Genomic DNA, 27,841 nt, shown 5'->3' on the forward strand with positions numbered 1-27,841 from the left:
GAATAACACTTTTAACCAGCTGAACTGTACTAAACATGGAGAGAAGAGATGCCTTCCTAGCTAGAATTTTGGATTTGTCAACTATAGGTTGGAGAAAGATAACATTAGGTTTTACTTTGAAAATAAGGATGCCTAAGTATAAGAACGACACTGGTACGATTGAGAAATCAAGCATATGAGCAATTGAAGCTAGTCTTTGTTGAGACAAAACCCGTGCATAAATGGTTGATTTTGAAGGGTTAACTACTTGACCTTATGCAATTACATATCTATAGAGAAACTTCATCGAGGATTGAATGTTAGATATCTTGCTTTTGCAACAAAAAAATCATCACATCATCTGCATAAAGTATATGGGAAGGAACATAGGTGCCTCTAGGTCCTTTGATAAGATTCAAAGTGCCATTAGTCACCAGTTTATCAATTGACTGGCTAAGAACTTCTTCAGTCAGAGAAAATAGAAAAGGGGAGAGGGGATCACCCTATCTAACCCCTTTTCGACATTCAAAGAAACCCTCTGATTACCATTTACAAAGATAGATAACTTTGCATAATTTAGAATGACTTCAATCCAACCACAAAATATATCATTGAAACCAAACTTCTTTAGACCATTTAATAGGAAACTCCACCCAATGGTATCAAATTCCTTCTTGATATCTATCTTCCAGAGCCATGTTGCCTCCAAAAGCCTTAATGTGTAAGACATTAATGGCTTTAGAAGTCATACAAATTCAGTCTTTGATCCGCCATCCCTTTAATAAAGGCCATTTCATTTTGAAAAATGATTGATGACATCGCCTCAGCTATTGCATTTGATATAATCTTTATGATGATATAGAATTTGAAATTAGCTAATCCAATAGGTCTAAAATGGTCCACAAAATCTTCATTTTTTGAATTAGGAATAAGAATAATATTGCTAGAGTCGAACTTAGGGAGAATTAAACAAGTGCTGAAAATTATAGAGTAGCATCTATCACATCTTGAGCCACTATGTCCTAGTAAGTTTGAAAGAAAAATGTCCCAAATCCATCTGGACCTGGAGCACTTTCTTTGTTCATGTTGAAGACTGTACTTTTAATTTCCTCAGAGCTAGGAATCATGGTAGGTATGGAGTTAACTTATGCAATATTAAAGATGAAATAACTTCATTAATTAGACCATTGTCGTTGAAACCAGTATATTGCAAAAAGTATTCTTGAAATGTTTAACCAGAAATTCATGAAAATCATCTGGATCAGTCATGATGTGGTCACTATCTCTAATACAATTTATCTTGTTGAAGGCATATCTAACTTTAGCCAATTTGTGAAAGAAATATTTATTTTTGTCTCCCTCTGTATGCCACTTGATATTGGTCTTCTTATGCCAAAGACTTTCCTCGGCCTGTAGAGCTTGATCTAAACTTAATTAAGCATCATTTTCCTGTTTTCTAAGTTGTTAAGTGTTGCCATTGGTGTATATTAAGAACTAGATTAGGTCAAGGATGGATTTACCTTATTTAAACTTCTTGGTTATGTTTCCAAAGCTACTTTTGTTCCAAGTCTTGAGTTGCTCCTTGAGATGTTTTAGCTTTTTGGATAGCAGAAGTATGGGTCAGCCAACTCTTGAAGCTTACAACAAATGGGGTATAAGCTTGACATAGTCAAGACGAGAAGACCACATCTTTAAATTTTGAACTAGGATCTAAAGGTAGTGTTGTGATTATTAAAATCAAATAGGATATGGAAATGATTTGAAGTTGTTTTAGTTATGGAGCAACAAAGATTAGAGGATCGACAATCTAACCAAGCTTGGTTGCAAACTATCCTATCTAGCCTTCTTTCAGTTAGATTGGAACTATTTCTTTTATTACTCCATGTCTTCCTTTATGTTCATGAGCTTCAAAAATAAAGTTGAACTCACCAACATAGCACCAAGGTAGAGGGAAATCATATTCCAACTTAGGTATATGGCTCTAGGGTTATATGGAGATAGTTTTACCTGTTTATCATATATAAGTCATTTCATGCACTTCATGCACTATTTATAAGTATTATCTCATTTTTACTTAAAAAAACTATATATCTATGATTTAACTAATTAGGCATTACAGTACTAACCTTGCATGTTTAACCCATTCTACATTACATTTGAAGCTCTTGTCGTCGCACCAAAAAAACTCATTCTTCTTAGACCTCCTACTATTTCTTGTTACTCTACCGAACACCTTTTTGAAGTTCAATACTTAACTCTTATGTATAGAAAACGTGATTAACAAATGAGACTAAGTTTCAGTGACTTTGTGTTATCATAACTTTGATAACTTTAGTTCAAAATTTATTTTTTCACACCAATATAATATTCACTACTTATTCTTTCATCTATCATACCAAGCAAAGTTAGCAAAGTCACTGCACAGTAAAGTCACTCAATAAAGTCACTCAAGCCACTCCCTAACAAATGAGGGTTTATTGTGTACCAAATAAATTCTCCAAAAAAATGAAAACTTGATTAAAAGATAAAAAACTTACCTTATATACTAGATTCTTATCCAAAGATTACTAATTCATAAAGAGAGATTTTGAATTAATTTATATTTACAAAAGCATTATCATATTGTCTTAGAGTTGATTTCCTATATATTTATTATTTAGAGATAAATAAATTCATTAAGCAAAACAAAATAATTACTAAAAAAATTCATTAAACAAAACAAAATAATTACTAAAAAAATATATTTTTATTTTATTGTTTTGTTCCATTGAATAGAAAATCAGAAAAATAAATTAATAAAAGTATCATTGTTTGGAGCACATCGTTGTCATTTTCTTTCCCTTTTAAAGATGTTTAACACTATGAAATAAAAAATATTCGGTTACACCTTAGCGATGTTACTGCAATTGCAATAGTGTAACAAAAACTCAGAATCACCCTTACCAAAGTGTATCACATTACATCTAAAACATTTAAATTTATATTACTGTTATACAATTTTTTTGTTTAAATTTACATTCAAATTTATGGTACATATTTACAGTACACAGGTTTTAAAATTGTATAAAGTATAAACTAAACTTCAAGTTTAACTTATACATTTTTCTATACAGTAATCTTCAAGTTTACTTGTATATTTTGCATACAGGTAAACTTTGAGGGATATTTTTCTCCAAACAGAAAAATAAGGGGTAAAAGACCATTTGTAGCTGTACACATAACAATGCCCAAAATATTTTCCTAGCAAGGAAAACATGCTTTCAGAACCATTCAATCGTGCATCTTGGATAGAAACCTCTATCTGCAGCAACATTGGTAGCGGCAAGTAGTTCTTTCTGAACTTTTCGCCTCTCATAAAACACCAAGCATGAAATCGACGTGCACTTCACACCACTTTCGAGAAGCCTATCACCGCCTCCACAGTGGTGACATATCTGCAAGTGAAGAAAAACCCTATTAACAATCACCGGAACAAAAAGAAAACACCATAAAGTAACAAATCTAAGGGTGTCTTAAGGGAGACAAGCAAAGCAGATAATTGAAATAACAGAAACTATCATTTGACCTTATCTGAGACAGCAAAATTACAAAATAGATAATCTTATGCAAACCAGCTGCCTACCTGTGATGCATTGATTACAATTGATGAAAAACATACAAATATACTTACAGACACAAGATGTTGCATCTCTTGCTCCAACTTCGAAGTTTTACCAATCACTGCTGTTGCCGCAGCCACCTCATTCGCAGAACATTGATTACATAAACGGGCTGATGCCTGGACCAACCCACCACAGAGTACACAGTGTTTTGAGAGATAGTAAGAATCAATTCTGGTTCGATGGATGTTTGAAGTGAATGCATGCTTTACAGAAGCTTCTCTTATAGGGCGAGGCATCTCTGCAAACCACAGGTTCAGGTCGGCACCAACAAGCCCAAATAATCGCTGTAAAGCCGGTATTATTTGTTTATTAATATAATATAGATCATTTATTCTGAATGGAGAATCAATTGCCAAAACTTCCAAAGGATCCACAACCATATCAGCCAGACGGGCTCCAGGCTCTCCATGGATTACAACATAAGGTATTCTCTCCGCATAACGTGGTTCAGCCCTTCGATCAATCCTCATTGCCTTAGTTGCCACAATTGCAGCAGGAGGAAGTGATGAGATCCTTGCACTGTAGGTACCTAAGCGAACCTCCTTTGCGAAGATAAAATCCTTTAAGGAAACTCTGCCTGAAAGAATTCTCTTCCACTGACGTTGCAAATAAGTCTTTACCTACATGCAGCAAATAAGAACAGATAAACATGAATTCAGATTAAACGAATAATGTAGTTTATCAGATGAGGTATCCAGAATAAACAGTTGGAAATCTGTTATTTCTTTGTACTTTTCCTTCCTTGCAAAAAAATTGCTTGAACGAGGAGGGATATTAAAAGGGGAAAATTGGATCAGTCGATTCATTAAATGGGCTTTTCACTAGACGAGGATACAGGAATACAACAACATCCAAGTGATCAATTATGCAGAAACTGTAGTAGGAGGCACAAATACTGGTGAGGAATTGCCCCATATTCGCAGTAAGCACATGAAAAGAATGTGGAACAATTTCATATGAAATGCTACTCATCCAAACCGCAAATTCTGGTAATGAAATGCCCCAGATTTGCACTAAGCACGCGAAAAAGAATGTGGAACAACTTCATATGAAATGCAACTCATCCAAACTTCACAAAACAAACTTCTGCCACTTCTAATCTTGTATGCAATTAAGTGAAAACGAATTTCCATCCTCTTTCAAGCAATGCCATAGAAACATCAAAACCTTTCAATCAAACCCCTCCTCAACTTTTTATCTTCTCATTTTCATTGAACACTTGAAAGTGGAGGAAGCTTATATCTGAATTGCTTGAGAGATCAAGCCTCGTCCTTTTGTCCATTTTATAATAATAGGATTACAATCAACATCCCTTAATTATAGGGATAAGAATAAGAACCTATAACTATCTAAAAATTTACAATCAGAAATATATCCACTAGACAAAGGAAAATAAACCAGTGCCATACCTCGACAATAACAAAACATGCATTAGCTTATACCATTAGAGATATCATAATCATTTTTTAAAAATATTACATTCAATGTGATGTACTTATACCAGAAAGATGCAAGCATGTATACCTCCAATAAACTCTGGTGCTCAAAAAAGAGTCTCAAAGATTGCTCCATTATCTTAGCAACTGCTTCACATGTGTCCCTGCGTACTGTTTCAATACCTTTGGCATCAAAAATTGGTTCAGTTTGATCAGGGCTTTCATAACTGTAGCCAACATATCGCTTTTTAGTAATGAGGAAACACCGGTGATAAACTTTCTCCATCTTCAAGGTGACAGGACTAGGATTCATAGCAGTAATAGCAGAAGCAATCTCGCTCCCAATTTGAAAGGCCTCTTTGACAGTGCGTCCTTTAAGCAGGACAAACATACTGCAACAAATACACTCACTTACTAATCTGTCCTTTTAATTTCTGTCACTTAGTAACCATTACTTTATATAATAATAACAATTGCACAGAAGATCATACAACAATGGATATCATTCAATTGTTACAATATCCAATTCAGCTAAGTTTGTAAACACTTAAATGGAAAGAAGCAAACAAGCATATGCCGGTGATCTATGTAAAAGTTTGATTTTGGCATTTTGCAACTACCAGCCAATCACTAACAATGATCTCTTTCACATGTAACGATGTCATGATGTAGGATAAAAGAGGTTTCGTGTAATTTTCATGTGATTGAATGCCTTGGGGATTTATTAATGATTTTAGCTATTTTAAGATAACATGTTGTATTTTTCTTCGTTTAGATAGAACAACAACTAATTTAGTAATGCAAACAAAGAGAGTGGAGGGGGGAGTCAGGTCAAAATAGCAAATTAATTCCTTGGCAAGTTTGACCTAGAGCCACCCTAAACCCACAATCATAAAAATGCTAAGGATGCCACGTGCTAGGGTTAGAACACCAATATATAAATTAAGAATGCTATGGAAGAGTTCCTGTCAGATGGTCTTTATCATAACTTCTATCATGTTTCTTAAGTCCTACTATGCATACTTCTGTGGCAGAGAAAAAAATACTAACCATGTAAGTGAGGTAAGTGTGGTTAGGCACATCTCATAAGCGTGCAATTTAACCTAGATAGAGATATTGTACATGTTAGTGTTACCTATCAGTATCTCCATAAATAACTTTAGCATTCCACTTATCTTCTAGATTGACAAATGATATAGCTTTTTCCAGGGTACAGCGTCCACATTGAACGATGCTGTCTGCAAGTTCTGCACAAGGCATGCGACCACTAAATCCAGCAGCTGTGTAACCATATGTTACATTTGATATGAGCTTCAAAGCAAGCTGTCTTGCATTAAATATCTGAAAAGAAAATTTCACTATTTGGTAAATCTATTTGCGTGCATTCAAAAAAGTGTATCCTACATTGCATATATCAGACACAACTGAATCCATGAAATGCAGCAACATATTAATGTAAAAATCTTTAGCATGTATTCAATTCAGAAAATCCTCCAGATTGAAAAGAACCGTAAAATTGGTTTTATTTTATGTAAGTATGGGCAGTAGTAAATATTATATAAGAGAAAAATGATACTTTTAAGAACAACATAGATTACATAAATTTATTATCATATGGACATGGTTTCCAATTCTTTACCATCATTCTAGTAGTATTAAACATAATAGGTGACTTGAAGATATTCAACTTTAAATCACATGCGTACCCGTTGAAGGACTTGCTCTGAAGGAGACAACTTTTTCATCGCTTGTTTTACCATTATTCTAGTTGATAAAATTTCTTCCAATAGACGGGGAAGTATACCTCTTTGGACCTGTATGACAGTATAGTATAGTACAGTACAATACAGATTAAAGTTAGTTCATTCTCTCCACGAGTCAACACAGCTCAATAGAAAAAAATATTGACTGAATCACCTTGGAAGGAACAAACATAACACCATTTGGAGTGAGCAAGATTTGATCTTTTAAAGCCTGCAGAACATGTTGCTCTGGTGAAAATGGACTTACCCCAAGCGTGTGGGCCTTTGATGCCCCAACTTTGCCAAGACATGTACAAAAGCAAAGGTTGTATGCAATTATCATTGATGGATATAAAGATTGGAAGTCTAGTACAACAACGGGATCTGAATAAAATCCCGACTCTGGTTCCATTACTAGCGGCAGGCATTCCATGGCAGGTTGAGAAGCAACCTACAACAAGAATGATTTGTTCAGCCTTCAGGAATAAGTAAATAAAACAGACAGTAAATAGACGATTAAGAAGCCCCGGAATGTAAAAAAAAACAATGATGCCCAAATAATTAATAAAAATAACAATAATAATAATAATAATAATAATAATATAATAATAATAATAATAATAATAATAATAATAATAATAATAATAATAATAATAATAATAATAATAATACCAGTTTCAATGGGTTAATAGAAACAAAAAAAAATGCCCATAGAGTTTTCCATTTATCACACTCAATCTTCTATCTCAACTAAAATAACACATCTAGAGAAGAATTATAAAAATAAGGTGAGAAAATGCGAGAACCCTTGAATACAGTCGGTAGTTTATGATAATAGTAGTAGTAGCAGCAGCAGTAGACATGATATTATATTACAGCCGTACTAAAAATTTATATCCCCCCAGTTTATCATGTAAATTAGTCAAAGAAAAGAATTGAAAAAAAAAAAATAAATACAATGATGTACAATATTAAATAATTTGATACTGTGAAAAGTGAAAACCGCAAAAGTGCAAATCAAAATGAAATCTTCCTAGGAGGGTGGGTGAAAAACCGGATAAGAGTATTGAGTGTACTAAACTCAATGTTGTCTAGACATCCGGAATAATATTTTGGAATGAAACTTTACTGTGCTACTGCTTGGTATGATGATCACAGACATTGTAGTTTTCCACAGTTAAAGGAGAGGATGTGAGAATATTGAGAGAACCTGTTGTTTTCCCGGTGAGATAGCAACATAGTTTTGTGTATGGGCCAACCTCAAAAACATGGATTCAACACGGTATTGGGAGCCTCGAGAAAGAACAGAAAAAAAGTCTATTCCAAAGACGCGAGCAAGTTCTGATGTTCGATTAACCTGAAAAATAAAAACAAACAAGAAATGACAAAAGCCTAAAAATTAAATGAACAATAACAAGATGTAAATGTTACTTACGTTTGGACCCAAAACATTACAATAAAGCTTAATTAAGGAATCCAGAGTTATAGATTCACAAAATACAATAACATATCACCACTATGACCTAAGTATTAGTAAGGAAGGTTTTGATCAAATAGTAATCAGTCCAACAGCTAAAGTTAGTGGGAAACCAAAACTGATGTTATCGTTTCATCCATTAACTTCAAAGAGAGAAGCTTAAAATAACTCATGAAAACATCAAAGTGTAAATAAATGAAAATATGTTGAGATTTCAATGCACCCATTATATAGCCAAAACAAGCAAACAATCTATGTGCATTGGCAATAAACTTGTAATGCTACAGTACCATATCAAGTTGGTTTAATATCTGAAGGTTCAGCTTTGCTTTATCCACGACGTATTTGATACACTGATATCTTGCTTGTCCTGGACCACTTGAAAACCATTTTGTCAGCACATTGTTGTTAAGTGAAGGAACTTTTCGCCTCAATACAGCTTCAGCAACAGCTTCAACTGAATATAAATTCAGCTTGACTTCTCCGCGAATCAATCTCCATAAGTTAAGGACAATTCTTCCACCTACATGAACTCCACTAGCATGTGTCCTTCCCCATTCATCCTCAATTATTGAACTTTCTTGTGCACAACAATCTTGACTAGGAGTATCCAGGATGTCCGGTTCCAAGATACTTTTTTCAGATATTTTGATGTCTTGAGAATTAATCCAAGAATTAGATGGAGTGCGAGACAAATCATTAAGTAATCCCAAACCAAGATGTGAAGCCCTTTCTGCTAAAAAACCAAGAGAACCCCCTTGAATATCCCAGCCCATCAATATATCTGGATCTGATGAAGACACGATCTTCGTAAATTCTTTAAACAAGTGCTTCTCATCAGTGAAGTTCAGTATTTTGCAGTCTGATAGACCATCAAGACTTCTGCAAACCAATTAAGAATAAACATGAATGGTGATTCAGAAAACATATGATGAGCATATAAGAAATATGTATACTAAACCAATGAATAACATTTCCCCTAATAAAAAACCAATCAAGAAAGAAAATGAATAACTGGTGAAATAAGGAGACATTACCATACCTCTGAAAAGGTACATATTTATTATGCAAAAGAACTACAACTTCGATAGTAGCATCACAATCGTTTTGAAAACCAAGAGCTACAATATTTACCCCATCAAATTGAGGATCTGGTAAAAGGTCTCCTCTAGATTCTGCAAGAATCTAACAGTATTGCAATCAAGTTAGACCGGTGTGAGTGCCGAGATTATAGAGATGTTAACTAAAAACAACAAAAGCTAAACTTATTTAAAACTTTTAGATGTAGTTAAAACATAACAGTAAAACAAGCTTAAAATGTGCTATTCAATAACAAGCCATAAAAGCAAAATAGATGCCCCAATTCATGAGCAAAAATGATGCTGAATAGTGATCACTTGTTGCAAGAAGTCTGAGAAGGTAACAGTGATAAGAATTTGGTAGTGGAGAACTATAACTACAGAAAACTGATTTCAATTAAATATCACCACAAAGCATCTAACAACAATATAAAAAGCTAATAACTAAAATTAAAGAAATCATTAACCAGAATAGAAATCAACAATACAGTTTGCTATCGAGTTATCAACATCATTGCTTTTGAAGCATAGCTGGTAATTAGAGGTTGATGATTTGATGTTTTGTGTGTGCGTGAAAGAGAGAAAGAGACTGTCAGTCACCCAATATTAAGAATCAAATTTTAAGAAAATGTGAGGAAAAAATAGTTATATTCCTAAAATAAGGTCTTTAAATCAGAACCAGAAATTCAAATCTCAGGCATCAAAGTAATCTAGAAGCCAATATCACATATTTTCTGTAAATTAAATTAAATTAAATTATGACAATACTATGCTCAATACCTCTATACTGACTAATATCAATTGCTGTCCACGGCCAACACTTGCAGGGTCTTGAAATCCAATTTGGCTTAGAGGGGTAAAACTTGATTTCTCCTCCGGGCCTGATATCTGAGAAATATCTTGCAAGCCATCCAGGCATGCTTTTATTCTTTCTGTTTGCCCTTCGCTAATACATGTAAGCTTCTTTTCTGTGTCAGCATCTTGATACAGCTCATGCCTAAGAGGAGATCCAGAAGTGCATCTAGACATATCCTTATCTTCTCCACCAGGTTCTTGACGCATTTGATCAGGAGTATGCATGAGAAGAGGTTCAGAAGTGCATTTAGGTACATCCTGATTCTCTGCAGGTGCATCCTGATCCTCTGCGTTTAAGCACGGGCATACCCGGGATAGAGAATATTAGTATAACCAGATTCAGGTATCACCTTGTCATAATCATTAGACATGTAGGGATGTTTCTGTTTGTCTTGTTGTTACAGACTTTTAGTTCTATGATGTATGCATCTTTAAGTGTTATCATATTAAGTTATTTTGAACAGATAAAACCTGGCAAGACAAGCTCACTTTTATTACCAAAATTCAGAGCAGTGTCCGAACAAAAAATGAATACCATTCTTCACATTTGGGTCTATCTCATTCTGTCAATAATAATCATTGTTTTGCTAAAACTTGCCGATGAATCACTCATATAGCAATTCAAATTTTCAAATCACTTTACTAAAAATTAAAAATACCTTTCCCTTAGGATATGAAGGCCAACTTTTTTTATTTCTTTAGTGAATTTACTAGAGTAAGTGAAATGGGTAAAAACAAATCATTGATCAGCTATGAAATGCATGCATGTTAGTAGATACCTCTTTCATCACACACTAGCCATCTCTGCACAGAACCAGCAGAAGGAGGCAAAATAGTAGGTGTTAATAGGTATAGGGGAGAGCCATCATTTTGATAGTAAGTAGAAATACTCTTTGTTCCAGAGGATCTGGGAGTTTTGATAGTAACACAGTTGTTCCTAGGTTCAACCTGTTTCGGGGAATTCCTTGCGGAAATAGGAAGAAAAACATCCAGAGCATTCCCTTCAAGAAATTAACACAAGCTTATGAGAAGTTTCATTAAACATCCAGTAAGATCAGACCAGAGGATATGGACGAAGACATAACAAGCTAAATTAACAATCAAGCCTTATCGTACTAGATGAGGTCAATTACACATCACATAACATCTAGTTAAGGAATTTCACTATTTCAAAAAATGCCTTACTTCCTGGTTAAATCAAATCACCAAAATCCATTTGGATTATAACACATCTAAACGTGTGTATATGATGGAGACAAACATTCAAAAATATAAGACTCTGGGACCAATAGGAGAGAGACAATGAATAAAATAATAGCAGTTTGTAAAGTTTTGCTTGCCTGAGGATTTTCAGCCAGATCTCTTCACATTTACTATACCATTTCCACAGAAAATGTGGCTGCTTTTATATAGCCACTTTCATGCCCAGACCCATGTGTTTTCCAGGAAAAATAATACCAAAGGCAGCCACCCGGCAGTGAAAAGAAAAAAATTTCCAGGAAAAATAATGCCAAAAATTTCTATCAAATTTTCTTTAAAATGTTAAAATCAAATTATTAACAACATAGTAATTCCAATTAAATCAGCCCTGAATCTGAGAAAAGGGTATCTTCTGTAAACGTTTCTTAAATGATTGGACCTCTAGAGTAAGACACCTCAACATAAAAGAATCATCTTTGTTTCCTCCGAACTTTTGTATACTGGCTATTCCACAGAATGGCAAGTTTTGTATCCACAAAATATTAATGAAGGCTGACTGACAACTAGTTAATACACAAGCTAGTACGAAATAGGCTCTATTGTTTAGAAAAGCATGAGTGAATCATATATTCAGCAAAATTTCTGTGATGAAAAACATATCCAAAACCCATTCAAATTTCAATGTATAACAAGCATAGAGACAAAGTTTCAAAAAGGAGGGGTGCAGAGTTGGGTTGAGGATATAGTTAAAACCTGGCATTTCATCATCCTCATCCAAATGTAAACTGGTATCAAAGAAGGTTGGCAAGGACAAATTACTTTCAAGATTCTTGTCAATCGAAGAGCTATTGCGTACGGTTATTTCAGTTAATTTCATGTGATTACTCTTCAGGTCATCAATGGGTTTTGAGCCAACAGTCTCACACGGCAATTTTTTATCCAGCTTTTGATTATCAGCCTTTTCACTCAGCAATACTCTTGTGTCACTTGCAACACTTTTTCCCATGGCATGCTCATAAGACTTCGTCTGATCATGCGGCACAAAACATATGTTACCACAAGAAATTTTATCCATGCAGTTACTTTTTCGCGGAACTTCATCATCAACTAATGCGTTCTGTCTACTACCTAAAGCAGTATAATCAGTTTGCTGACACCTCTCAGGAGCTCTGACTATATAATCAACATCAGTTCTCAGCTGAGTGCCTAGAGAGGGATTAGGGGTATAAACATCAGAACCTACAGGTTTTGCATAAGTTGTTTCATCCTTAGGGTTTTTCTCCCTCCAAGCCACAGATTTGTCCATGGAATAAATAAAATGTGAAGTTTCAAGTAGGCCTTGCCCTTCATGCATTGGAGAAGAACTTTGATTTGCAGATGGAAGCGACTGTTTCCCACACACTAAATAATCAAGACCTCTCACTTCATGATCAGAATTTTTCTGGAGTTCAGTTTCTACTTCATCGGTTTGCATTGCTTCCAATTCAATTTGTTTTGGCCAAAGGCATGTTTTTGGTCCCCCATGCCTGTCCAAAATAAGCTTCTTTGCATTTCCAGGTTCCCTGTCATCATGTTCAACTCGATAGGATCGCTTTCGTCTCATCAAGTCCCGTAACGAACAGTTAACCATACTATGAACTTCTTTTGAATCTGAAGCGCCTTCGGCAACATTTCTCTTAATACAAGTACTATTTTTAAACGCGTTTCTGATTAAGTGATCGGAGAGAGCAGAATCTTTGCTCTCATTATTAACCTTCCCGGTCATGGAAAAAGGCAAAGATCCCCATTTTCTATTCCTTTTGTCTGCAGTAACTGTACTTGTGTCGGTATTCTGCAGTAAATGGTACTCAGAAGCTCTTTTGTATTCACTATTTAACTCAACTGCATTAGAGATTCCAGCCAAACTAGCACGTGGACTTGGGAACTCATCATCATTAGAACCATCAACTTGGGGTATCATGATGTCTGATGAAGCTTCAACAGGACAAATGTGACCAACACGAGAAGGCTTTTCCTTTGGTTGGTCTAACTCAAGCATATCATCAATTGAATCTAGAATATCCTGACACTCCTGCTGGGACTCATTCTCAAAAGCTATATTCGCTTTCTCTAGCATCTTATCAACTGTTGCAGCAGGAAGCAAGGGGCTCAAGGCTGTTTCACATGCAAGTTCGTCATCAGAGTTTATATCCTCTGCCGCTTGAGAAGTCGCAAGCCACTTAAGAAGATTTTGTGCTTCCATATCAGCATCCTAGAAAGCAAGAAACACAAAATTAGACATAAAATTTCAATAGACCAAATCATGTAAAAGAATTCAAAGGTTGAACAGTGTCATGGTTAATCTAAATTCTAAACCCTTTGGCTCTATTTCCGGGATTATTGTTTAGGAAAAGGAGAATAACTTTATATATAAGTGAGAACGTTGTTTTCTATTTCTTTAACAGTTTCCTTTTTTCCTTTTCTTTTTTTGAAATGGCTTAACAGGTTCTTATTCATTGATAAATTTATATATTTTTTTAATAACTTGAATTATATATCATCCATAAATGTAGTTAACAAAAATAAAATATTATTTATATATATATATATATATATATATATATATATATATATATATATATATATATATATATATATATGGAAAATAGGAAGAAAACATACTCACCATCTATAAGATATACATTAATTATTAATACCCTACTCTACTCCAGAAGAAGGTTATCAAGTTTAAAAAATGTTAAGAATTTTAACTAAAAAAGTATCTTATTGTATATAGAAGATGAGTACTAGAAAAAGCTATTGCCTTAATGTCCAACATTCCGATATTTCCAGCTGATTGCATTTCACCAATTTTCAACAACTTTGGACTTGTGTCAGTCCCTTCCTTAAGAAGTTTGGCATATTTACACAGCGATGCTGGTGGCGATGCTGAGCCTATTATGTCTATTTCTCTGCAACAATTTGAGGCTTGTTAGGCCTTCATATATAAGATAAGATATAATAAATTTTCCATCAGCAATGGATGAACATGAACCTGAGTTCCTTCTCTAAAGGAGTGCAAAATAAAGTGGTCTCAGCTTCACTGCACAATTGAATCAATTTTTTCTCAGAGTCAAGACCAGATGAGAGAAGTTTCATGACATCTTCTGGAAGTGGTTTACCAGGATCAGAAGGCACAGTAGCCTCGTGAACCCCCGTCCGTTTCCGCTGTTCCTAAAACATTACAGGACAAGTGGACAGCTAATTTAGAAAAACCCGGACATGGACAGCATAACATAGAAAAGTAGATTAATAGGTTACCTCCCATATTGGTACAAGTGACTGAACCATGTTTACATTTGACCTTGTTTGTGAGAGAGATGAAAACATTTTAAACTGCTGATTAAGAATATCTGCAGAACAGATATGCTGTTGTCAGAAGAATAATATTAGCAGAAGAAACCATTATTCGTATTTTGTGTCACTATGGCCATAAAACTAGACAAACCGTCCACAGAAGTATCTCCTTCAAGCTCACAGATGCTTTGACGCTTAGGACAGTGAGCCTTATCACTTGTCGAAGTACCAAATTCATTTGACTCAAAACATGCATCAGCGCCAATATCTGCCTAATGAAAAGATTACGATATCAAACAAACATAAGGAACATATTGTCAAACCGTAATGTAACTGTAGTCAAACATAAAAACGAAGTTATGGAGATTTCAAACTCAGAAAACATGCAAGTCAACTCACCTTTTGGTGCTGGCTATTGAAGTCTAATTTCTTGTGAATAGAATTTGGCATGGGATGGCGGAACCTCATCTTTGATAGGTGTAAATGACCCATGCCATACAAGTTGTAATCAACCTAACATAACAAAACAAAGTTTATCGACCGGCACGCTAGGCCAAACTAAGCAAACATGTGCTAAAGAATGTTTTATTCAGGCAATAAGGCAATCAAATGAGAGAACACCAGTGTACAAACACAGTGTGTTTTCAAAAATAAAGAAGACAACAACAACGGTGCAAAATTTATTTAACATTACCAGGGGAAATGACACTCACCATGTACAAAAAGTTAAATTAACAACAGTTGCCAAGTAAAATGAGCAGAAGATTAAAAGTCAGTGGCAACTTATATGTATCACAATTCACAATTCACAAATAACATATCATCCTAGCTCAAAGCAATACCCGCATTATTCCAAGCCAATCCCAATCATAGAAATAATAGGAAACCATCAATATTAGATAGAACAAATTTCGTAGCTGAATGCAGCAAGAGTAAATTCAGGGTGTCGATAATGCCGTGCCATGTAAAGAACAATGAATTATTTAAACAGAAAATATTTTCATGATGCTTAGTTGCACATAAACTGTAATAGGTTTCAGTTATACCAAACCATCATATGAAAGTGCATACCAGAAACTGAAGAATAAAGGGAATATGTGATTCGTGAGGCTGTAAACTTTTATCAAGAACAGCACCAGCCTGAAAAACAAATGTACTAGTATCAACAAAATTTGTAGTATTTAGAACAAAATGATGAGGAGTTACAACATGAGCACTACCAAGAGAAGAGTTGCTGCACGAGAGACATCTTGAGGATAATATCTATAAGAATCAGTCAAGGCCTACCCTTTTTTGGTAAGAAGTAATCCCATAATTTAGGCATACTATCATCGTAGCTCATACATAAAAGTGGCATGTGCACGATGTGCAATTGTGCATGTGAAAACATATTGCAAAAGAGAATAAAAATTGTATACAACATCTGGATACAGGTAAATCTTTACAAAAAACTCTTCGGATGAGCGATATCCATAAAATTTCCTTGCTCGTACAAGACTGCAGCCATGTACATGTTGTCTCGATGACCCAGCACTGCCTTTAAGCTGTAAAAGTTCAAAATTGGCTTTACATCTTTAATATAAGAAAGTTTATCTATTAATGCATAAAGACAATCATAAATAGAGGGAGCAAAACCCTTTCAAACTAATCCAAAAATACCTTCAAAGCTTTCTCAAGAGAAGCAGCTACAGCATAGGTGTATGCATCACCTGTACAGCATCAAGGAAGAGATATTCTAAGCAATGAGTAAGTAGTTAAACCAAAACTTGACATATATTTTGAGCGTAGATACAGAACACTGAACCAAACTTAAATCAATCAAAAAACATCGTGAATATGATGAAAATTGGTCTGAGTAGTAATGCAGAGAAAGGAAATTATTTTGCAAATAGAGTAATAAGAAATTGACAATGAAGTAACTCACTTATCAGAATCATTATAAAAATCAAATCAAGCAAATTCAAACAAAAAGATTTAAACAAATACTTGCTACTGGAAAAGCGTGGACCATGACATATGACTAGCTATTACCTTCTTGGTCTAGTTGAAGCGGTATATCTGAACACGGCACATATAAATAAGGCAAAGCCTACAAGGAATAATACAGTGAACATATTAAATAAAATCTTAACACAACTCGAAAGGTAACAAAATAGTAACAATTTTGTATCATTCAAAAAGCTTAACCGCTCTTATCGCATTTATTACCAAGGTTTTAAACAATCATCAACAATCAAAAATCTCGACGCAGCATCAAGGTTTTTGATATATACACTACAGCATCGAGACTATAACTTTCTAGAATAAACTTAGACGCGGTAATGACAACAATTTAAGTAAACAAAAAACATAAGTGAAGTTTTTCAAAACTGTCGTGGTTGCGTAAAAGCTTTCGTGATTTCGGTCGGTAGAGGTGTTAGCGACACTAGTTGCAGTGTGAATTAATCATAAACAGTGAATAACGGTATAGAATCAATTTTGTCGCGCCGTCTTCACAAAATTGAAATGGAAACTTACTCCATGTATGTGCAAGCAAGTTTTCTGGCCAGCAGGAGTAGAACCGTATACTCTTATCACCGGAACTTCGTTCACTTTTCCACCTGATTATTTTCAGTATAAAAAAGAAAACACCAAATCAGAAAGAAAAACAAAAAATAGTGCACGGTGAATCGGAATACTGTAAACGCGGAATGAAGCATAAATTGGTTAGGGTTTAGTGTGATACTGTACCTTGGAAGGTGCTGTAAGAGATATCGATGGCGGGGATTGGCGGTGCCATGTAATGGTCTATGGAGACGATACGAACGGTGAAAACCTCTGAGTTTGGCTGTGAATCTGACATATTTTTGATCTGGTAGAATCACTGTGAACTGTGAAGGCGCTAATGGAATTGAAAATGGTGGAAGTTTTGGCGCTAGTTAGTTAGAGCTTCTAATTACAAAAGCTTCTTAGAGCGTAAATATAGGGGGTGGTATTTGCCATGTGCCACTTGTGTCATAATAGTATGGATAATTGAATGCAAATGGTGTAGTATTACATAACCACCATATCCAAATAATGTTACGGTGCTTTTCAATTTTTTAGTGTATATTGTGTGATTAGTGGGACCCATTTTAAGTTTTTAGATGGGTAGTATGGATATTTACAAATTTTAATTAGTGGTTTAAATAATTGAGAAGTGTGAAATAATATATTATATTAAGTGGGGTCCATTTATACCACCAAATTGGGTGGTATGGATGTGGATGCTCTTAAATACGCTTTCGACTCTGATCGAAGTTCTAAAATTTTCTTAGACATTTTTTCAAAATACAATTTTAAATTGAGATTAAAGGTCATAAGAGTATTTAAACTAATTTTAACCATTATCTAATATATCATTATCGGCTAGAATTATAACATGAGAAAAGGGGTGATGCACTCACAGTGTAAAATAATTTTACACCCTCAACCAATCACAATCATGTATTCAATTCCATCACACTTTTATCCTTAAATTTTTTTAATGAAATGACAAATTGGTTGTTTTCTATGGAAAATTCATAGGTGGACACGGACCTAAGAAATTGTTTTACACACAACCAATCACATAATTTTAATTAATTAAAAAATAAATTAAGAATTTTCTCTCTCCTTCATAATCTCAACCACCCCATGAATCCAATTAAAAACAAAATTAAAATAAAAATAAATTAAAAATTACTCTCTTCTTATTGGTTGTGCCTAAGAATATAGATTTATGGTCGTGTCCATGCAAGAATTGCTCGTTTTCTATTGGATGACAGTGTAAAACTACCCTAAAACTATTTTACACTGTCAGTGCATATCCATTAAACCCTTATAACATTTAAGTATATTATATAAAATTTTAAAATTAAATATGTGATTTGATAAGATACATGTTTGTGATTGATTGACATATCATTTAATAAATTTATATCAATATTTAAAAGTTAAAAATGTGATTTGTCAGGACTCAGGATACACATCTGTCTGTGATTGGTTAACTGTGTAAAGTACATATTTTTTCTCTTTTAAATTTTCTTTATTTTGGGATTATTTTAAAAATTGTATATAAAACATTTAGAAATTTTGGAGGATTTAGATGAAAATATTAATTTATAATAGCTGTTATAATATTTTTTTAAATTAAAAATATATTAGTAATAACTATCCGTTTATGATTTTTCTAAAATATTTAAAAAATAAATAAATTATATTCTTCCCCAATTCATCTCTTTCTAAAGTCTCTCAATGCCATTTCTTCCAAACTCTCAATATAAAGTTTTTGAAATGTTGTCTTTTCAATAGTTATTTACTTATTTATATGTTTTTCATGGTATAAATTATATTTTTTTTAAATACGAGTCATGTATTTTATTTTAAAATATTATTCATTTTTCAATTTAAATATTGTTTTAGACTAGACCGACTCTTGACCCAGTGCATAGTCTTAGGCCCAGTCCAGGGCTGCTAAGGGAAAGGCCCAATCTAGGGTTGCCCGACAGACGAGGACAATGACATTGGTCGGGTGGTATCTGTCATACGAGGACACCCCCTTGTGTCCCTCTAGCAGCTACTTTCCTCGCGCGTGTCGAAGACAACCCTTCCTCGTAGGGTTTGGCATCACGTCTCTTTGAACTCTACAGAGTCATCCTACCCCGAAAGACTGCGTCTCCCACTTTCAGGTATTTCAGGACAGTTGAACATGGTTAGAGACCACGTGCTGGCCTCCACTACACACGTAGAACCTGGCAGTCTCCTTTTGGGCCTGCACACTCAGTCCAATACGGAGACCTTGGTCCACCGTTGGGGTATAATACCCTTCCATTATTCATACTCTAACTCTCTTGTACTTGTGCTCCTTTGCTTTCTTTCTCACTTTGGCATCAGAGTATCTTACAGATAAATCCCTATTATTTCTCAAAAGTCTATCAAGTTGCAGGACTTGACGATCTATTCTGATGAGTTACAATCAAATACAATATATGAAATCTATATAACTAAAAGTGTTAGAAATTAATATGAGGATTTTATATAACTTTTAAAAACCAAAATGAAGTATATTGAATATTTTAAGAGAATCTCCAAATACCTAATAGAAAAGTGATTTTTCTCCTACTAATCGAAGAAACGTAAAATGATGACAAAGTGAGTTGCAATGCTTTTGTTTGATCTAGATTTCTTAGAAATTGAAACTTGGTAAGATTAAATTTTAGGGAAAACACATGAAGATTATAAATTAAGATCACACAAAAATATACATTACTTAAATTTAATTAATTATAAAATTTTAAATAACAAAACTCTAAATTGACTACAAGTACAAATTTATAAATTTAAAATTTGACATACATATTAAACCGAAATTAAATTCTGAATCGTTCGATAATGATTCAGAAAAATACAGAATTTATTTTTTATTATAATTTATAGTTCACGACTTAAATCAGAACCGTCTGATCTTAATCGAACGGTAAATAATACCCCAAATACGCAAAATATAGACCCAGATAATCATATGGAGACACTATTGGGAATGCCTTTGCCACTTAATCCATTTTCCCCAGTAGGAAAAAGCAAAGTGTATGGAACTTTAACTTCTCCAACTCTATTTTTCAAACTAACATCACCATTCATAGCTACAATTCTCTCTTCAATCTCCTTCAACTTCTTTCCAAATTTCTCAAATGCCTCCAATGCCTCTACATCATTTGTCCAATTCTCAGCATCTCTTTGTCCAAGATACACCTCATCAGAAGAATGTGTAGACAATATCTCTATAAGCGAAATGCCAACGAGTGTCTGCAACTGCGCTGTGATTGTTTTCAAGAAAGCCTTATCAGGATTGGCCACCAGTTCGTCGTAATCTTCAGTTCCTTTCTCAGGCATGAACTTTCGACTTATTGTTGGACGGTTTGGCAAGTAACCTGCATAAGGATATTGTCCAAAGTTTACAGCTGCGTGTAGAGCCGAAGCAATCCATATAATGGTTGTGCAAGTGTCAATCAACTCTTTAACTGTTTGCATCTTTGGCCACCACGCCTCGTCTTTCTTGTCTCCGTGGCCTTTCTCGATTAACTCCTTCCACCAAGATTGTAGTTCTACGTCTTTTTGCACTGTTTCATCAGTCTTGTAGTAGAAGGAACAATAATCTTGAACCCATGTATTGATGGCAAACCATATCTCTAGCCCGTCCACCGCATAAGGGTAGTCTTTGATCAATAGTCGAAGACCATGCGGTGACGATGAATCTTCAACAGCCATTCCTCTGAAAAATCAACAAGTTTTGAGTTCATTGCCATATAAAAATAGTATGAATTTTGCAAATTGTATGGTTTGTTTACCTTTTGATAAGATCTACGGGTAGTGCTTGTTCGGGGAAAGTCCAATCTTTGTAGATCACGGATGACATCTCCATGGAATACTTGGCTGGAAAAACTGTGGCCTCTAGAATGCCACCTGCATTGATGAGGATTTGACGCGCGAGTGCGTTTATATTCATTGTGTCGCGGAAGTGAGGATACAATAGTTTATGAATCGGGTGAAGCACGCTAAGTTGCCTGTTTGCAGATATAACGAATGGCTCAATCGCTGCATGAGTATGCAACCTGTGATACATGAAAAATAATTTAGTAACAAGTTAAGATTCTGCGGGAAAGTAGTTTTGTCAAAAAAAAGTACTTATACCAGTGGCTGATAAGTTGGTGATAGCCGGAGTCGTTTACTGCTACATAAGCTTTAGCCAACTGCCAGATGGAATTTTCGATACCATTTTCTGCAGGAATGTAAACTTCACTAATGGCACCCTTTTGATCTTCTTCAGGATGTGGCAAACTCAGTTCAATAACCACTGGCTTCAAAGTTCCATTGTTTTGTAAGAATAGGATCGTCCTGCTAGCGTAAGTCTTTGTAGTAGTCGAGTTTATTCTTCTCAAGTATGGCATAAGTGCGTCATGGTGATCTAATATAAACAGTTTCTTTTGTGCTATTGCCTCGTCAATTGTGAGTCCATCCAGGTTGCTTTCAATATGTTCTTTCCTTATTGTACTAGTTTGATCGCCGTAGATTTTAGGATCTAGATTAGATGTTGGTGGAAATTTCTGCAGGTAACTGATTATGACCGGATTTACACCGGCCAGCATCTCTCTAGCGAATTCCTCATCGGTTCTCCATGCAGATTTATCCTCTGCATATCATGAAGAGTTCCATTATAATACAATAATTGTTTACAAAATGCATGAGTTTTCTTGATTATTGTATGCAATTTAACTTGTGAAGATCTTATATATGTAGAAGGGTCACTTCAAAATGAACGTGTGGCGTCTAACACAGACACATCACACTTGTTACATTTAAAATGTATATCTGGTGTCTGACACGGACACATGAGGTTATATTTAAACACTTCTAATTTCTTATATAATTATCAACGTTATATTGTATTTGATGTCTGTGTGTGTTAAAGATACACATGTGATCGTGTACATGTAATTGTAAATTGTTTAAGAATCCGGGGTTAAAAAATACCTTTAATCACTTGAGGAACAGGATATTTGAGCAACCTATCACCATCCGTTCGAAGAATTTCTTTGAGCATCTCAGCAGGGATTTTATCTCTAATTGCCTTAAGAACACCCTCAGGCACCTTAATCCCGCCCTCATAGAGTTTAAGCACGTCTTCAAAGGTATCAAACTCATTAGGAGTCTTGTCAAATAGAGATTCCAGTTCAGGTTGGATAACTTGCGCAATAGCTTTCAATGCATAAGCCAGAAAATCGGCCAATTTGATATGTCCAAATCTTTCATCCCTCGGAACATAGATGTCTAAACTCATCGCAAGCTTCAATCTACTCTCGCTATTAGCATCTGAAAACATCATCATCAAAATTGCCTTTCAATCGCATCTTACTTAACTATAACGAAATGTGATTGCACGCGCATGCAAAAAAAACGAACCTGACTTGGCAGGCGGTCTACTAGTCCTTCCCCTCCGAGGGTAAGGATATTCGCTAGACCCTCCAAGAACCGGACGAACATATTCTGAACCTTTATCAGGATCAGCCAAATCATTATAGTACGCGTAATCATAAACTCTATCCCATTCTTCGAGCTGCACATTATCTCCATTCCCTCTTAAAGTTTCGAGTTCTTCTTCTCTATACTTAACAAGTCCCTTCGGCGTTTCACTCAGAAAATACGTCTGCAAAACATCAACAACATTCGCGCAATCAATATCGAACATATCTATACGCAACAAGCAAATGCACAAGTTAACTACAATATTAATTTATAGTTACCTTGTTAGCGAAGAAAACTCGATCCTTTTGATATTTTTGTGCAGGGTATACCCAAGAGTTGCAGATGAAATGGATAACACCTTGGCCCGGAACATTTTCTAGTGTCAAGCTTTTCAAGTAGAATTCACTATGATGATTGTTCTTGATTAGAAATGCTCCTGGTGTTCCAATATCATCGACATCATCCGAATCGAATGTAACTTTGAATGTCGATTCGCCTGCTGTCAATGATGTGTTTGTGGTAATCCAGTCTTCCAAATATGCAGGCTTCCCAAGTTTTCCTTTCATGCCATTGCCTTCAAAATTCATGATTTTTCATCATAATATATTTGCATTGATTGAAAAAATAGTTAATAATAATAATTAATTTTAAATATTTCATGTAAAATACAAGTTAAATTTATTAAAATATATTTTTTTAATTATATTTTTTTAAATGAAATGAAAATATATTAAAAATATCTTCCTTTCATACCATCACCACACTCTCCCACTTAACAAATTTAATTACTTAAAAATGTCGGTCACCAGACGAATAGCCAAAAAAAATCAAAATTTTCTTATTTTTATTTATAATAATGAAAAAATAAAAGTCTTCTTAACAAAATTTAGTACCTATATTTGGATAAACCAACCAAAATTTTAAATAAATATTAATTAAAAAGTTCAAAATTTTGATGAAAAAAGAAATACTAGTTCATATAAGAAAGAATTAATGAATAATGAAGAAGGTGGGGAATAGAAAAGTGTACTCCTTGGATATTTAATTAGTTTGTCCCATGCATTTATTACTTTCAAGCAATGTCTCAGAATTTTCACATGTAAGTACTTGTTCATATTTAATTTCATGTATTTAAAATTATTTTTTAAATTTTATTTAAATGATTTATTTGTTTTTTTATGCATGACTAGAATTTGTTTAGCATTTCTTGAAATTATATTTCTAGAGTTATTATTTTCAGTAATCATATTTCTATGTTTTGAAAAAAAATAAAAAATTATTTACAAAACTTTTTTAAATTAAAAATTATAAAAAGAACAAAAGTAATAATAAATATAAACAGTACTTAGAAGTAAAATATTTTTTCCTTTCTTTACGATTATCCTTATTTAGGTTTGAATTGATGGTTGATAAAATTGATTTTGAGGGAATTGAGTTTGTAGAATTAATTTTAATATATTTTTATCCATTAAATTTTAATATAAATTAAAAAGAAAAAAATAATTAATAAAAATTAAAGAGGATAAAAAAATTAAAATGAGTTATAACAAATAAAATATGATAAATATAGAATTAATTTTCCTAAATTCGAAAGGTAAAAATATAATTTCAAGAGAATTGTTTTTAGAAGAAAAAAATTAATTTTAGAGACATATCCAGACAAAAAACTCAAGTTTCAAATATTAAAGTGGATTAGAAGTGATATTGAAACTTGCAATCAATCGAAACATGCACTTAAGAAAAAGTTACTTACACTTTATTCCACTGAAAAAGAGTGTGAGAGAAACAAAGAAGAAAGAACAAATGTGGAAAAGATCTAACATATAGAAAATATCTCTTGGATTCAACTCACTTTTTGCCTATTACTAACTATGAATTAATCACTAATCAACTACTACAATTCTAAACATGATTAATGGTAAGAAAGAAAGAAAAAAGAAGAAGAAAGTGTGAGAGGATGAGAATACTAACCAGGATCAAGTTTAGCTTCACTTACAAGTTGGAGAGAAATCTTCTTCCCCAAAAGTTCATGAATATTATCAATAATAGAAGCACTAAAATCATTAAAATCCAACATATTTTTCTTCATCAAAACCACTTTTCCTATCATCATCTTCTTGTTCTCATCATGGCTACTTAGAACATTCACAATCTTATGAAGCATCTTTTCTTCTATTTGAGAATCAGAACAATTAGCACTTTTTCTCTCAAAAGTTTTTCTCTAGCAAAGAATAAAAAGAAGCTTCAAAATATAGTTACTATATATGAAATGTGAAGGAAGTTTGAGTATTTATAGAAGAAAAGAAAAATAGATTGACTTAAAATTTTACCAATTAAAATAATTGAGAAGAACTAGTTACACGTATAGGAAACTTGCACATGTAAATTGGACACATATGTGTAATAAATACTTTGTGAAAAGACATATCTCCTATATATATTTTGATTGATTTTTGAATTTTGATTTTAGGTGTGGTCGTAAAATATTGCTGCAAGACTAAGATTGCGGTGAATCACTATATTCCATGTTCACATTTATTAGTTATTACTTGCAACTATATACTTTTCTTTCCAAAAGAAAAGAAAGTTAGACCGAAGTTACATCTATAATATAAGAAAATTAATGGTTGTGGAAAACTGTAAAATATCCTTATTTGATTTTTTGCCACCACATTAAAATTGTGGTTTTTTTGGTCTTTGTACCATAAAGTTCTTAATTTTATTATTAAAATAATACAACTATTATATTTTATCAAACTTATCAATTCTCTCTCTATTCTCTATTTTTTTCTCTTTCATCAATTTCTCACTTCTTTCTTCCAAAAAAAAAAACTATCAATCTCTAATCTATAATATAAAAAAATTAATTGTTGTGGAAAAGTCTAAAATACCCTTATTTGATTTTTTGCCACCACATTAAAATTGTGGTTTTTTGGTCTTTGTACCATAAAGTTCTTAATTTTATTATTAAAATAATACAGCTCTTATATTTTATCAAACTTATCAAATCTCTCTCTATTCTCTATTTTTTTTCTCTTTCATCACTTTCTCACTTCTTTCTTCCCAAAAAAATCTATCAATCTATAATATAAGAAAATTAATGGTTGTGGAAAAGTCCAAAATACCCATATTTGATTATTTGCCACCACATTAAGATTGTGGTTTTTTGGTCTTTGTACCATAAAGTTCTTAATTTTATTATTAAAATAATACAACTCTTATATATTATCAAACTTATCAAATATCTCTTTATTCTCTATTTTTTTTCTCTTTCATCACTTTCTCACTTCTTTATTCCAAAAAAATTCTATCATTCTATAGTATAGGAAAATTAATGGTTGTGAAAAAGTCTAAAATATCCTTATTTGATTTTTTGCCACCACATTAAAATTGTGGTTTTTTGTCTTTGTACCATAAAGTTATTAATTTTATTATTAAAATAATAAAACTCTTATATTCGATCAAACTTATCAAATCTCTCTCTATTCTCTATTCTTTTCTCTTTCACCACTTTCTCACTTCTTTCTTCCAAAAAAAATCTATCAATCTATAATATAAGAAAATTAATGGTTGTGGAAAAATCCAAAATACCCTTATTTGATTTTTTGCCACCACATTAAAATTGTGGTTTTTTGGTCTTTGTACCATAAAGTTCTTAATTTTATTATTAAAATAATACAACTCTTATATTTTATCAAATTTATCAAATCTCTCTCTATTCTCTATTTTTTTCTCTTTCATCACTTTCTCACTTCTTTCTTCCAAAAAAAATCTATCAATCTATAATATAAGAAAATTAATGGTTGTGGAAAAGTCCAAAATACCCTTATTTTTGTGAATGATACCTAAACAAAAATGAAGTCTGTATACGGGAAAAAATCTATTATTGACCTAAATATTTTTATATACGAGAAATTGTATTTATGATCAAATATTTTTGATAAAAAATGGTATACGGGAAAAAATATATTATTGATGTAAATATTTTAATATACGAAAAATATATTATTGATCTAAATATATTTTTTTTTAAAATGGTATACGGGAAAAAATTTATTATTGATCTAAATAATCTTATATACGAAATTTACTATTGATCCAAATATTTTTGTGAATGATACCTAAACAAAAATGAATTATGTACGAGAAAAAAATCTATTATTGATTTAAATATTTTTATATACGAGAAATGGTATTTATGATTAAATATTTTTAATCCAAAAATGGTATACGGGAAAAAATATATTATTGATCTAAATATTTTTATATATGAAATAATTAATTATAAATCTAATTTTTTTTAACATTTTTTTTTTAAAATCAATAATGTATTCAAATTCGTGTAACCGAACAGAACCCGTGCGTATGCACGGGTTTGTTACTAGTTTTATATGAAATAATTGGAGAACTATGCATTTGTATAAATGTCTAATCTAATCTCATTGTGTAGATATTTTAAAAATTCTTTTGCGTGTAACATTATCGGAAATCTCATTGTGTGGATATTTTTTGTACGCGTATACTTTTCACTATTTATGAAATAATTATACATATCATAATAGAGTAGAAGAATACGATTAAAATTTAGAGACATTAGTATAAGATAAGAGTCGGATAAAGAGATTGTCATATCTCCTCATGATTGATATACCGGTATTTAGGGTTGGGAATAGGCTAAGCTAGGCTAGGCTTTATAAGGCCTGGGTCTGACCTGCGATAAACTTACAAGGTCTGAGCCTGGCCTATGGCCTACTATAGGCTCTTTTTTTCAGCCTGGCCTGACCTTTTTAAAAGTCTGGCCTGGCTTGAAAGCCTATTTAAAAGCCTCTTTCTTATTAATGTTTTCAATTAATTCATATTACTTAAGAAGCCTTATAGGTCTCATATATATGAACATTTAGACCGACCTATTTAGCATTTTTTTCTAATATATATGCATATATAGACCAATCTATTTAACACTTTTTCTAATATATATGCATATATAGGCCAACCTATTTAGACTAATTTTAATATATATAAAAATATAGGCCGGCCTATAAGGCTTTATAGG

General features: G+C 33.0%; 2 protein-coding genes across 3 annotated transcripts; both read right to left on the reverse strand.

The window, feature by feature from the left end:
• Nucleotides 1-2,918: 2,918 nt before the first annotated feature.
• On the reverse strand, nucleotides 2,919-17,721 carry LOC131610595 (DNA polymerase zeta catalytic subunit). Of its 2 annotated transcripts, XM_058882583.1 has the most exons (25): nucleotides 17,497-17,721; nucleotides 17,284-17,366; nucleotides 16,798-16,855; nucleotides 16,426-16,475; nucleotides 16,198-16,310; nucleotides 15,987-16,029; nucleotides 15,838-15,906; nucleotides 15,166-15,279; nucleotides 14,918-15,038; nucleotides 14,731-14,822; nucleotides 14,465-14,643; nucleotides 14,234-14,381; nucleotides 12,184-13,681; nucleotides 11,010-11,231; nucleotides 10,156-10,517; nucleotides 9,339-9,481; nucleotides 8,587-9,178; nucleotides 8,030-8,176; nucleotides 6,995-7,270; nucleotides 6,784-6,891; nucleotides 6,213-6,418; nucleotides 5,166-5,469; nucleotides 4,019-4,261; nucleotides 3,650-3,925; nucleotides 2,919-3,413 (listed from the first exon to the last, which is right to left on the reverse strand). In XM_058882583.1, exons 1-25 carry the CDS (start codon nucleotides 17,606-17,608, stop codon nucleotides 3,240-3,242), a joined length of 5,733 nt encoding a protein of 1,910 aa, XP_058738566.1. In that variant the 5' UTR covers nucleotides 17,609-17,721; the 3' UTR covers nucleotides 2,919-3,239. The 2 variants fall into 2 exon arrangements, with proteins under 2 accessions (XP_058738566.1, XP_058738565.1); XM_058882582.1 differs by having other exon boundaries at nucleotides 3,650-4,261; nucleotides 17,497-17,720.
• A 2,293-nt stretch (nucleotides 17,722-20,014) lies between these two features.
• Nucleotides 20,015-25,057, reverse strand: LOC131610596 (probable linoleate 9S-lipoxygenase 5). Its single transcript, XM_058882584.1, has 7 exons — nucleotides 24,760-25,057; nucleotides 23,067-23,362; nucleotides 22,726-22,969; nucleotides 22,297-22,635; nucleotides 21,457-21,955; nucleotides 21,114-21,377; nucleotides 20,015-21,037 (listed from the first exon to the last, which is right to left on the reverse strand). The coding sequence occupies exons 1-7, from the start codon at nucleotides 24,950-24,952 to the stop codon at nucleotides 20,284-20,286; spliced, it is 2,589 nt and encodes an 862-aa protein (XP_058738567.1). The 5' UTR covers nucleotides 24,953-25,057; the 3' UTR covers nucleotides 20,015-20,283.
• Nucleotides 25,058-27,841: the final 2,784 nt, after the last annotated feature.

Source organism: Vicia villosa, linkage group LG6, assembly GCF_029867415.1.
Source record: "Vicia villosa cultivar HV-30 ecotype Madison, WI linkage group LG6, Vvil1.0, whole genome shotgun sequence".
NCBI lineage: Eukaryota > Viridiplantae > Streptophyta > Magnoliopsida > Fabales > Fabaceae > Vicia > Vicia villosa.